This window comes from Corvus kubaryi, unplaced genomic scaffold, assembly GCF_017639235.1.
Source record: "Corvus kubaryi isolate FWS band 111438036 unplaced genomic scaffold, C.kubaryi_AGA036_p1.0 split3-73, whole genome shotgun sequence".
In the NCBI taxonomy this organism is placed as follows: Eukaryota; Metazoa; Chordata; class Aves; order Passeriformes; family Corvidae; genus Corvus; species Corvus kubaryi.
Genome location: NW_024582091.1, coordinates 12,013,282 through 12,027,648, shown reverse-complemented (window position 1 = coordinate 12,027,648; position 14,367 = coordinate 12,013,282). Strand labels below are relative to the sequence as shown.

The following is a 14,367-nucleotide window of genomic DNA, read 5'->3' as shown; positions in this document are numbered from 1 at the left end:
ATTCTCTATTGATGACAAAAAAACTACAATTTTAAAATTACACTTACTGAGGTTGCATTTAAATGTACTGTGATGAGGAAAGACTGCAATATTATTTGGAATCAAGTCTTCAGGATAACCAGAGACTTAAGGCTATCAGAGAAAACAAATTAGAATTGCTATTGGAAGTAACTGGTAGGGACCTAAAATATTCCAAAACCACATCAGGAAAATGGCAATATTTTTACTTTAGAGATGTGTCTGTTTTGCCACATAGATTACTGCTGGGCCAGCCTTTATAGTTTATTAGCAAGCTTGAAGTATACAGACTGCAGCAATACAAAATTCAGTATGTCCTAATATATTCATTTTCAGCACTGGAAGCAAAATTCAAAGGATCTGACTTTTGACTAATTTTTTTTAGCCAGATCTTTCCATTACCTTGAATCCAAGAAACAAGATTTGTATGGGTAGTGTGCATCACCTACAGCTGCCAGTTGTCCTTCTGGTAGATAAAATTGGTTTGGGATTTTTCAACTTAACATGGATATGGTTAGAAATAGTGCCACAAGAAGCATGACAAACACTAATAACCTCCTGCTCAGTTCTCACTTACACATACTCTTTATATTTCAGCTTGATCATAACACTTATGTTTTCTTAAATTCAAAACACCTAAGTTTGCACGGGACAGACTAATTTCCATCAACAAAATACATTTCTGCTTGAGGAAAAATACCCCTTCCTTATACTCTGTGATTTGACAAGAAATAAGCCAGAGCTATTGTCAGGTGAGTTTCTCCAACAAAATGTGTATATGAGTAAAGCATATCGCTAAAACAGCTGCTCTTTGAGTTGTCACAATTTAAGTCATCATTAGCATACAGTAAAATCATTTCAAATAATCTTGAAGAGATCTGATGATTAATCATTATTTTCTCAACTGATTTATGACAATTAATATTAATTAGTTATAAGGAAGGGATGTGTGAAGGATTTCATAAATAGAAGTCCCTGCAACATCATCTAATAATTGATATAATTAAAAGAATTTCTAATTTCAGTAGTTCAGAAAACTGACTTACAAATTAACGTACTAAGAATTCTTATTCTTAAAGAGATGAAATATCTAGTAAGATAAAAGACCTTATTTTGATGTCATCTGAAGTGAAATTTTCAAGGCTATTAGTGTTCATCAGCATCACATGCTGTGTCTGGGAAGGTAACACTAAATGAATTATTGGAAGTAACACATACATTCAAATGCCATTAAACTTGAAAACATTGAAAGAATTATAGATTGATGGGCCAGATCCAAAGAGGACATTAATTGTTCTAGGTGGAGGGGTGAACACCAAAGTTCAAAGGGAAATCCCAAAAAGTTCCCCACTCCATTGCTGCTTAACTTCAAAAATGCCTCCCTTCTAATTCACCTCTCCTTGGACAGTGGTATAATGCACAAGTCCGTATCACCTGAACATGGGGTGCTAAACTCAAGAGAAATTGAAAATTCAGATGGAAGGAAGTGGAAACTATCTCAAAAGATCCCCCAGTTGATGTCATCTAAAAAATTGTGGATCCTAGCTTCACTTACAGCAGACTCATGGCTGCAAGGTTTCCTCAGGCCATGGCTTACCTGTATGCAATTTTTCAGTCTACCTGATGATCATGTATTTTATATTAAACCGATTGCTACAGTTTAATTCAACAACCACTACAGAATAGGGAGGAGTTAAAAAGAATCATCAGAGCAAAACTCAAGAGAGCAGTCTGCCCAATTCCCAGTTAAATGCCAAAACCACTACCTTAGAAGTCAGGCTCCATCTCCTACTCTTCCTGGCCCCATTAAAATTTTATTTCTGGCTACCTAACCAAACAACTCCAGAAGGGTGTAACAAGAACACCCTTTGTCAGACTGACCAATAACTTGGCACTCACTACAGGAATAAAATAGCCATAGAACACTGAATACAGTATAGACCTGAAGCAGAATACTATTGCTATAAAAAGCAAGAGTGCTGCTACCATATCCTTCCTGTTCTTCAGCCCCTGCATCTTTAGAAAACAGTTCCAAATGATAGCCACAAGATATGATTATGCAAGAAGGAATTTATCTTGCCATCCTGATTCAGTACTTAACCTTAATACAGAGCAGAAATGCAGAAACACTCTTCTGCTACTGGTAGTGTCTCACTCTACATGAAGGCCTTTGGATTATCTGAAACACCTGTGTTCCCCAGGGACTGTGTAAAGAGTCCAGCTGGGAACATGAGGTGGGTTTTTGGTTGCCCTAGGTAAGGTAGCACACCAAAACTGTTTCAGCACTTGACCTGAAGGCATACAAATCCTTCATTGGATCTGGCCCAAATGTGTTGAAAAGAGCTCCTGCTGAAATTGCTGCAGCTCTACCAACTGTAAATCCATGAGACTGAAAAATTTACCTGCAGCCCACGATGTGCCTGCTTTTCCTCTCTTAATTCCCCTATTGTTCTCTTTCTAGCCATCCTGAGCTGGAATAGTCCAGCTAAAATAAAACTGCTGAATGAGAAAAGGATGCAGAAAACATTTGCAGAAGACAAGGTTTGAAGGTCAGCTTTATAACATCAGAAGAAAGGAGAAAATGAGAAGCATCAGATTTAGGTATTGAGAAAGGAAACATTCAGCACAATGAATATCTTCCTGTGTAAGCCATGACTATGTATATATTTCAGAAAAGGAAAAACAGTGGTTAGGTTAGGTATTGAATTTTGAGAGTCTGGCCAACTGCAGTGAATCAATACATCTTCTAGAAGGCACAATTATAATAGGATGGAAGAACACATTTTGTCACTCTAGAACTTCCTAAAGTCCACAGAATCCAAATTTAAATCTCAAAACCTTTTGAATAAGGACTTCCATGTGGCTTTGCAAAATTCTGACTTAAAAATCACTGTATAATCTCTGTAAGGACTATTGTGAAAGATTGCTATGCATTTCTGTCAAAACTATGTAGATTGAATGTAACAGTTTCTTATAATTCAACAGAAGAAAACCATCTATTTAACCAAATTTTCTTCTGAATCTCAAGGTACTGCTAGTTCTCCCAACCTTACATTCTACTTACTTCAAGTAACTTAAAACTGGCATAGGTTTCAAGAAGATAAGACTCTTTGCTATACAGTGTTACCTTGAATTTGTTTCCCACGCTGATGAAACTGAGTTTCCCAGCTTTTTGTTTGGGATCCTTGTTGTTGTTAGTGCTAGCTTCAAACAACTGTCGAACAAACTTGTCCTTGGATTCACATATAAGAGATTGAAGGGACATGTGCAAAGCATCATTGTTTTTTTCCACAAATTGCATCTGAAAAGACAACCCAAGAGATAAAATCACATTTGTTTTACTGTCCAAGTTACTTTAGTCTAATGAGAAAACTAAAGGAAACTAAGTTACATACTTAATTCAAAAATCAGCAAGAACATGTGGGGCAAATATTCATATATTATTTCAAACAACTTTTCAAGTGGATACACAAAATGCCAGAGAGAAAAGACATTCTTAAATTTGAAGGGTGTTGTTGGAATTATGAAACCGAAGAAAGGTTTGGTGGCTTCCATTTCCAGCACTCAGCACACCATCAGCACCTGGGAATTCGGAGAAGCTTAATTCCTCACTGCTTGTAATACACTTAAGATCTGTTGTGAAATGGGAATTAACATGCATACTTTAATTGGTACATTTACACAGTTTGGAAAATGAAATGAAAACAGGTTATTTTAGTAGTACTATGACTATTTATGGATACTTGATTTAATAAAACATATTGTCCCTTCCTACAAACTTTATATATCTGGTTTATTTGAATTGGATCACTAACTTTGAGAACTTAGGAACAACACATTCCATTGAAACTTGGAGATCAATACACCAGTATCCAATTTCACATTAATAAAATCCTCAAGAGCTTTTGGTGCAGCTTAATAGAGACTTTGGTATTAATGAACAGAAGAGGCCAAGACTACTTTGAAGAAAATGCCAATTTGCCAGATATCCCATAAAAGGGCCTTAATGGTGGTAAGAATCAAAGCAAAAACACAGGCCTGCAAAGGTTACTTCAGCCATGAAGAGACAAGACAGGAATATGGATGCAGGCAAATACATGTCCTCACCCCAAATCAGACTCTGAGAACTGCCAGAAGTGCAGTGAGGGAAAAAAACACCAACCAAATAATGGAAGTACTACAAGGCAGCTGTTGTCCAAAAGTTTTAAGGCCCAAGCTCAGAAAGTCCCTCTGAGGGAGAGGATAAGTCAAGCATATTAACAGTTTCTGGACCTCATAGATCTGATTAGCTCTGACAGCAGAGTTTATGTGATCAAATCTGTCTTGTCTGCTCCTGAAAACACTTTAAGGCATTATTAGTGTATTATGATGAGGTACACAGTTAAAAATAGACCACCTGGAACAAATAAAAATTGGCTCCAATTTTACTGGAATTCCAATTTCATTTATTATTTTGGTATCTACTCTGAGCAACCTCAGAAAAATCATGCAGGTAACACCTTCACCTTCCTTATTTGTAAAATGACCTACAGAACGCATCAATTTCAAAACAGCATAGCAATTATTATTATTATTGGGAGTATTTTGAAGTAAATGAAGACAAACCCTTCAAGTAAATTTTTTCAATTGACAAAAAAACCCCAGCTTTGGAAGTAGCTTCCTTCATACATGCTGGACTTATACAGACCAGAATAACAAACCTTTATGGATCTTCCTTTTATTTTAAACTCTTGTTTTTGAAAATTGATGGTCTAGATACTGGCTTCAGGTCCTACAATGTTTTTGTACAATAAGTAATAGTCAAAAAAGCACAAGAATCTGGAACGTATTTTGAGGGTAGCAATTTCAGGTATTTTGTATTTTTACACAAATGAATCCATTGCCAGTAGAAATGGAAAATACAAAGTATGACAGGGACTGTGTACAAGGATAATCATGCTTCCAAAGAGGTACTCTTCGGTCTAACAATACTTTTATTTCACATCATTTATTTTGCTCCCCAGGATTTAAACACCTTTTGATGCAAGATTTGCAGTAGATTGTGAAACAATACATATAATATTGACACCATTACCTATAGATTTGAAACAAACGTTTACACAAAACATATGACACTAAAACTGGCTGTAACCTGAAAAGTTAAAAGGAACTGTCAAATACTCAAAAATTTTGTTTCAAAGTTAAGACTCATCAACTTTTGAACTTCTTTTCTAATCAAAGGAAATTTTGTCATTTAAGCTATATACGCTGAAACAATATAAATGTTCCACAAAACACAATAAAAATAGTGTTCCATAGGTAAAATTACCGTCTCGTAGCATACTGCTCCTGCAAAGTGTCGGATAATAAAGCCTTCATCATCTCTGATATTTCTGTGAACAGCCAATTTAGACTTTCTAGGAATCTGGAATTAAGAAGTTGAATTACAAAGAAGTATTACAATGGAGACTAAGAAACAGTTTTTCCTTAGAAGACCACCATGATCTGCCAGGAACACTAGGTGTTAAAAATCATATTTCCTGTAAGTACAAGTGTGATGATCATCACCATTCCTGTCCAAACCATGATATTCCAAAAACCTAATTTCAAACTCTTTCACACTCTTAAATACATTGCATTCAAAATACAAGTCACCAGGATTGCTAATGCCAGCCAGTTGATTTTGGTTTTCTCTTTAATCAACACTTTCTGTATCATTCATTTGACAGCTGATGAATAGCCTTGTTATATAAATAGGATTAGACAGAAGCTTAAGATATGGCTTTAGATGGTATCTCTTAATAGGCAAGAACCCAGCTGATCACACACATACCACCAAAATGTTTCATTGCACAGCAATTCAGGCAAGCAGGAGTAAATGGCAACTTAATGAAAGGCAAATGGATGACAATTTTGGTAAATGGATGATAAAGGATGGCTTCCTCTGCTTGCATTTTTTCAGCATTTTTTTAATATCAACAGAATTCATGTATATAAATTGCAACAATTTGCATGAATCTTCCACACAATGCTGTATGTTAAAAACTAAACAAAAACATTTTCCTAGTATGATTTCTATTTTCATCTCTGAAGTGCTTGCTAGACACTAGACATGAGTCGAATGTTCTCCAAAGCAAGCAATTTTTGAAAAGAACAACAAAATAACTCATCTGATAGGAAATAATCTAAATTAAAATATGTTTTTACTCCCTTTTCATGCTTCACATGCTAACAAACTTCAAATGTAAGTGAAGAATATGGCTTTAGTTTCAGCAGGATATTAGAATTGTTTGAAGCCTTCAGTGAACTTTTCATCAAATTTAATAACCAAACTTGTCCTTAACAAAGAGGTACAGATTGTGCAGACTGGGTGGTATGAGATTTCTTACGAAAGGTTTTCATTAAATTGAAGTGTTACTATCAACTGTTCCAAGAACTGTTTGATTAAAGCAAGACAGACAACAAAAATAAACCTACTGAGAGCCTGAAATGGTCCTTGTGTTTTTGATGCACAACTGAAGTAAAATGCTGGTCACTTGGTTGGGGAAGACGATTTTCTTCATCCAGAATATCCAGTACACCTACTAATTTTGCTTCAATCAAATCTATTAATTAAAAATACATATATTTACAAAAATTGAATAGATCAACTAGTATCAGAACTAAACATTACACATCTAAATGCTGCTGATCTGATTCTGTATAAAAGTACTTAGGGAAAGCCATTAAACAAAATACAAGAAATCATGGCGAATTAATTCTATATATCTTAATTGGTATGTACAGGATATCCATCAAACCTACAAGTTCTAACTCTAACTTGTGGGACATGGGAGAAGAAGATCAGGAAGCAATTGTTTGATTTTAACTCTTGGTCTCAAGCTGAAATTAGTCATCCAAAAGGTGCCTAAGTCTCCCCACAGTATGATAATAGGTCTTTATGCGATGATTGCCTTGATTGCTGAGGGAGTTTTTTAAGGTTTTCATCCACATTTCACCACATGTCAAAACAAAAAGGTTAATATTTCCATTTGATAACGTGATCAAGTGAGAAACAGAAATTTGTTTTAGGAAAGGCAGACCAGATTTGAGCATACAGTGGTGGTTTCACAACTTATAACAAGTGCATTGCCTTGACCTCTCACATACATATACTGAAGCCCTTGAAAGCTGGCACAGAAATTCACGCTATTGATATTATTAGATACAAACTCACAGTTTTGCAACGTTTTTCCATTATCTGTGTAACTGTTCTTGTAAGAGCAATTTTTACTACATACTTTTTTTCCTGTGGAAAGGATGAAACTGCTAATGCTTGTACTGCAGCAATGCCTATGAACTCTTAAGATTGTGAATTGAATGAGGCTATATATAAAACCATATAATTACTAGTGCTACGCATATTTTGCCTCTTGCGCTTGAAGCTTTTTTCCCCATGACACTAACAAAAAGCTTTAAAATTCAAGAAGTACATACCTATACAGTCCTGATTATCTACATAACGAACTTCATTAACCCCCAAGCCTTCCTTCTGGTAAAGTTCTTGTTCCTAAAGTTAAAAAAAAGTAATTGGAAAGAGAAAACACCAGTCTCAATTTCTTTTTTTACTGACCAAAAAAGAAATAATTTTTTTTTAATACACATGAAGTAAGTTTAAAAAATATAACATGAATCAACACACATTTGAGAATTTCCTTACACAGCTTAATATAGTCCAACTTTATCACCTTAATGGTAAGCCTGTTCAATTAAATATTCCCGTTACATATTAGCGATTATCCAATCTCTGGATACCTCATTTTAATGAGCGGTTAAAAATGAAGAAAAAAATATTGTTGGTTTTCAAAATTCCATATTCTTTTCTGACACAACCAGATATCACACAGAATGTCAACTGATTTTTTTTTTTTTAATTCAAACATAATGTGTAATCTTATGAAAAGCAGTGCTACTTTAAGTATCCCTTCAGCAAAAACAAAAGAAATTCCTCAAATATAACAGTAAATATATCATACCTCTTTCAGAATTCTTTCATTAAAAAATTGCTGCAGTTTTTCATTACAGTAGTTTATACAGAATTGTTCAAAACTGTTGTGTTCAAAGTACTCTGAAAGACAGAAGTTAAACTTTCATGATAAAAGAGTGTTCCAGGAGTTTATATTAAATAGTAAACAAGAGAAGCTTCACAGTGCTATTATTTAAAGATGTGTTCAGATCCATAGCCATTTCTTTCAGTAAAATGAAATCTTTTACAGATTTCCAAGTTGTACACAAGATATCTAAAAATACTGCAGCAAATGATATTTCTAAGACAAATGACAGACAGCTGGCAGCAAACCAAAGCAAGATGCCATCATACAGTGAAATTGTACCAATATATCCTCAGGAATCTATGTTACAACAGGCTGGCACAGGATATCATAGCTCTAAAGACCTGAAAACCAAAGACTGTTCGCCTGGACAACCTTAGCAGGACTAGAGCATACCACAAAACATGCCTTATTTTGAATTTCAGTGAGCCAAAGACAGCAAAATCTTTACAGGAACCACCAACACCAAAAGGAAAACCCTCCCACTCTTCATTACAGAATTTATAATTGAATCTTTGATGGGAAAAAGTGACAACTAGAAATTATTTTAAGTATACTTACCAAAACCAGCTATATCTAGAACTCCAATGAAGAAAGAAGAAGTTTCAAATGGAAAACACTGGTTTACCCTTTTCACTACATGATCAAACAGATGACTATACACTGTTTTAGCCAAGGCATCACGAGCATTGTTTGCTTGTTCCACTTTCAAGGGTACCCTAAAAAAGCAAAATACAGATCTTATCTTTCAGAATTCCTTACTGTTAAATGCTGAGATTAGACTCTAAACTTAAAAACAGCCTTTCCAATACTGTAAATTAGGACCTAAAAAAACCCCCCTGATCTCTAGGCCAAGGTATGAAACATTCTTGCCAAGTTAGACTATCTTACCTGTAAAACAAGAATAATGTTTTGTTACCATCAGTAGACATGAGATTCAGATGCTTTCGTAATTGTTTACTAGATAATTAGAAACTCTATTGACAATCCTCATCTACAAAATATATTTCAACTATTTTTTTATGACTTGTTTTGTTAGAATAAAGCCTATAGTTTAGTTTTTGCTCTGACATTTTTTCCGCTCCTCACCCCACTGCACCAGTGAGGAGGCTGAGGGTGAACAAGAAGCTGAGAGGGGACACAGCCGGGACAGCTGAACCCAACTGACCAAAGGGACATTATGTATCATATGGCATCATGCTCAGCAATAAAAGTTGGAAGAAGAAGAAGGAAACGGGAATGATGTTAAGAATTTGAAATTTTGTCTTCCCAAGTAACCATTACACTTGATGAAGCTCTGCTATCCTGGGGAGCTGAACACTGACCTTCCAGTGGGAAGTGGAGAATGAATTCCTGGTTTTGCTTTGCCTGCACATGCAGCTTTTGCTTTACCTGTCAAACTGTCTTTATCTCAACACACAAGTTTTCTCACTTTTACCCTTCCAATTTTTTTCCCCATCCTACTGGCAGGGAGTAAGCAAGTGGCTTTGTGGGGTTGAGTTGCCAGCTGGGGTTAAACCACAGCAACAGCTTACACATAGTGCATCATTTCCGTCACTTCCCAGAATTCATAAGCACTAAACTAACTAATATTTTTTTTATTTATTTCTTCAAGGATAATACTTTTGATGCAGAATCATTAGAGTGATGGAGATCACTTTCTACTGTGACTGGTAAGGCACAGAACTAGAGACTCCATTCCCAAAGGACACTTGCAGCTACATAATATTAGATAGTAATTAGCTTTAACACACAATCTCGTCTTCCACTAAGTATCTATCTTATCTTAAGGTAATGAGTACTGACAGAAATCTTAGCTTATAAATAGAAGGAAGGTACCTTTGCATTCTGTTCTGATACGTTTAAGAGATCAGAATACTAATTCCTACGTCAGCTGCAGAGCTATTACATAATACAATACATTAAAATCTTTTATGTTTTTCACTTACTTTTTTAAACATGACAAATAGTTGTACTGCTAGAGCATGTATTTACAAAATGGTCCTGGTTTTCAAAATAGCAAATTCTGCCATTATTAAGTACAATTCTGAAGACTGCACAAACCCTTCTTGTTAAATTTCATAGTATGCAGCAAACACACATGGAGAGAAAATGTAACTCTGAAACGCATTTTGCCCAACTGAAAGTTCAGAACCACAAAATAATGCTAAAAATGCACTGAGACAGTAGATACGCAAGAGCCCTATCACAGAACTGACATTCAGAACAAGTAACTTTCTTCTCACAAACTTGTTTTCCCTCAGCTCTTCCTTTTCTTTGGTATGCACAAAGAAAAATGAATCTCTTTTTCTCCTCTTGTTTCTTGCCTGAACATGAAAAGATAAATTGTCCTTCCTCTATTTCACCTTCTTCTACTCTCCTCCATGTATCAGCTACTTGAATGGAATAAAGAAAAATTTTTCCAAATTCTAAGCACTTTGTTAAGGCTGCAAGAAAAACCCTTGTTGGTCCTCATGCCAACTGCTTCAGCAAGGTTTCCATTGATCTAGAGTCTGAGACCTAGCCACTGATGGGCTAGATTTAGCCTGTGGATAAGTCCATGCAGTTCCCAAATATATTCCAGAACAAATAAACTTCAATTAGAAATATGTATAATTTGCCCATGATTGACAACAACTGAGGGAGAGAGAGCAGGTAAAGCAGTATCCATCAATTACTGTCACCCAATATGGTTACTGATTGATAAATAAAGTAGCCTGGATGAAATAAGCCCACTTAGTTAAATACTCCACTTAATTAAAGAATCTAACCAGCACATTTGTAATTTGAGAAAAACTAAAGTTCAAAAAAATGCAGAGAAGTATTTTTTGAAAAATCTTTTCCAACTGAGGCTTCAGTAGCACACTAAAAAAACTGCATTTTGGTAGAAAATGTACTGCAGAAGAAGCTGGAGGACCTGAAATGATACAAATTAATTTTTTCACCCTGTAAAATAATTTAGTTTGTGATGATGGAGTCCTCTCTGAAAGTCTTGTTGGAAAGGAAGAAACTGAGCAAGAGAATAGCACAGTAGCACATTTACAGTCTAGGAGAAGCACCAGATTTTGAATCCTAACACATTACTTCTCTCTGTAAACACACTTCACATGCATGGCAAAAACATAATCCAACAAGGTAATTATTATGGGGTTTTGGGAGACAAGGACAGATAGACGTAGTGTAGCCAAGTCCCCCTGGCAATTCACTGCACATGAGTATTTAATAAAATTCAGAGAGATTGCATTCAGCATCACCCTCCTACTGTTCCTTGTTGGCTCCACTGTGCCCAGCAGAACAAAGCCTTTGTTATACTCTGAGCACAGTGATTTCAGCCGAGCTATTTATTCACGGTGACCTATTAGGACTCACATGATCTACTTGCACACAAAAGGTCCCTAAGAAAGAGAGAGAAATGACTAGCTCTTTGGGTTGCTGGAACAAAATAAAACAATGTACTTGTCAAAACTCTAATACTGATAGCAGTCAAGTAGTTTCTAAACCACACTACCATAGAAAAAGTGGTGTCTATTTAACCAGTATCTAAAACAGTCCAATCCACTTTCCTTGTACATGCAGTAAGTCACAGGAGAAGATGATATTGGTGTATTTATTAGAGTATGTTTGCTCTTAGATGCACAAGTTTTGAAAATGCTAGCAAAAGAGGCTTAATGCATTAATCATTGAGATATTGTAAGGAGTCTGCTGAACTCATTTTTGACACCCCCAAAATGAAACACTGGGGAAAAATAACATCTGCTGGCACAAAAACATAGCTTCTTGTGTTTGCAGACTTTTGAAACTGCAAACTGCTAATAACACCGCAGGCTTGTCAGGATAAATATGCTGATCAGAAAATCTTTACAGTTTTAATCCAAAGTAAACTACAAGCTGTAACAAAAATTAAGAAACCTTCTTTGACGGTTTCACTTGAGAAGTGGTGACAGGGCGTGCCTTATAATGGTGGTAGCTTGGTATGTCCCACTAATCACTCTCAAAAGGAAACTATACAGACAAGCTTTATCTATGTGTTGTATGTACAACAGCCAAAACTAATCTGTTCTCAGAGGCTAAATCAGCAGTTCACTGAGAGCATTTCCAGTGGGGTGTCATCTGAATCTGACATGGACACAATTTCTTCTAAGCCCTTTTGTTTCTATTTAATACTTTCACTTAAAAGGAATGTGAAATTAAGGGTATTCTCAAAACTGGGCTAATAATACTGAATTAAGAAAGCAGAAAATCTTGGTAGCAAGATTAGCATACAAAATTATTTTCAAAAATTCATAATGTAAAAATCCACATGATATATCTCAGTAAAGGAGAGTGGGTGGTGGTAAGCTGAAGAGAATTAAAAGATACAAATGGAAGATGGAGAATAACCAGGTAAGCAGTAAGTCAACAGAAAGATCAGCAATTATTGTGCATCACAACCTGAATTAAGTAAAAAATGTTACTGACTTTCAAAATCTCAATGCTCATATTGCCATGCATTACTATGAGTACCATCTGTACTGTATAATGTGTAATTTTCAACTCTAATGTTATCCACAATACTGATAAAGGTGGTCCTGGATGAATATATCAAGGATTTTGCTGTCAATTTAGACATGGTCTGGAAAAGAGCAAATAGTAAAAACTTGGTCAATATTTTTCACTGGAAACACTTTTTCCTAAAAGACCAACATTTTCCTACACATAAAGGTTGTAATGAAGGGAAAAAATTAATTGTAACTCTCCATATCATCTGATAAAGCAGCAAGATGATAATTACCCGAAGTCCTCAATTTCTAGTAACTGGTGGGAGAGAGAGAGGAGGAATTTACACTGGGCAGGGAGAGAAGAAGAATTTACTCTCCAGAAATGGACTTTTGAATATGCTATTAAGAGGTCTAGATCTTGAGCTTTTAACTGAAGGCAGAATAACACATCACCCTCCCCCCCAACACTACTTACCATTTGTCACTGCATTAGAACTTTTTCCATAATAATAATTTCCGTAATAAATTTCCAAAGACAAAATATGCAAGGAATGTAAATAAACCACATTAATACAGATAATTAGGCATTTCATATACTAAACTTCTGCTGTAATGTGAATAAAGTATTTCCAATTCACTAAAATCTGATTGTTTCCATAAGTCAATAAAAACCACACATGTATTCTTCCAAAAAGTGAACGTTCATTAGCTTCCTAACTAAAAGTTTGATACGTTTAGCTGAACACAGAGAATTGCTTTTAATGTGCTCACAACTGCTTAGTCCAAGTTCAGTTTTTAATGTGGTGTTTCCTTGAACTCCAGAGTATACTCAACATAGAAAACGAGATGTTAAAATACACAGTTCATTTGCAGACAACTTGGTTAGCACCCCTGACAGCTTGTATGCTAGGATCAATCTCAGCAAGAGAAAATTTGTGGTGGAAGCTAGAGGTTTTTCATAAATAAAAGGTAACTGTACTGTCATGTTCATAAAAAACTCAGTCTTGCAAGAGTCATAAATTTCATGGTATTGAAATGTTATCACTGGTACACGTTCTTTGCCATTATTCCTTCTCCATGTGCATACAGAAAGAAATCACTATCCTGCTCCTGTGCCTAGGAAGTTACCTTGATAACGGCAAAAAAAAAGAAACCAAAAAAACCAAACCAAACCACCAAGCCAAACAAAATAACACACTTTCTAACAATGTTTTTGGGAAACATTATTAACATTGCAGTCAAGATTACACGGGTGTTTACCAAAACCAGCAAAAAGCAGCACATTCCTGGATTACCATCTGCATCAGTGTTTTTAAAGTTGAAACGTGATTTCAGAAGAACTAGATGTAACTAACACAAGGACACTGATCACTGAGACATTAAGAAGGGTGGATATACTACCCTCTAATTAAAGCATCCCAGCCCTAATTATTGCAGGGCAGCACTCACGGGAGCACTGTGCAGCCCTCATGACAAAGATTCAAGTGTCTTCTGAAAGACTTTAGGACCGCATTAACATTCCTTGATACAACGTATCTGTTACATCTTTTAGCATATCAAATTTGCTGTGTAGTCTGTGGATTTAACTGGCTGACTGCTATACTTACTTCGGCCACACAGCGTACTCACTGGCACATGAGAGATTTTATACAACGCAGGAGTTACTTATTCAAAGTGACTAGCACTGTAAGCCTGCTAGCCTTCGGCACGCTCTCATTTCTGTAGGACCATGGGGGCGTACTTGTGCTTCGTAGCCCATTAAAGGAAGCGCTTCAGACAGCTGCGCTTGGCCCGAGTGCACC

The 14,367-nt window shown here is 35.8% G+C and overlaps 1 protein-coding gene across 6 annotated transcripts in view; it reads right to left on the bottom strand.

The window, feature by feature from the left end:
• MYO6 (myosin VI) overlaps nucleotides 1-14,367 on the bottom strand; it is a 104,828-nt gene that overhangs the window by 30,212 nt on the left and 60,249 nt on the right. For 4 of the 6 annotated variants that reach the window (XM_042017138.1, XM_042017139.1, XM_042017140.1 and 1 more), the window contains exons 13-18: nucleotides 8,649-8,806; nucleotides 8,013-8,104; nucleotides 7,474-7,546; nucleotides 6,475-6,602; nucleotides 5,327-5,422; nucleotides 3,146-3,319 (exon numbers count right to left, since the gene is read on the bottom strand). In XM_042017138.1, the coding sequence (XP_041873072.1) occupies nucleotides 3,146-3,319; nucleotides 5,327-5,422; nucleotides 6,475-6,602; nucleotides 7,474-7,546; nucleotides 8,013-8,104; nucleotides 8,649-8,806 (721 nt within the window). Of the gene's footprint in view, nucleotides 1-2,420; nucleotides 2,573-3,145; nucleotides 3,320-5,326; nucleotides 5,423-6,474; nucleotides 6,603-7,473; nucleotides 7,547-8,012; nucleotides 8,105-8,648; nucleotides 8,807-14,367 lie in introns of those variants that run through there. The other 2 variants (XM_042017143.1, XM_042017142.1) reach the window with 2 other exon arrangements.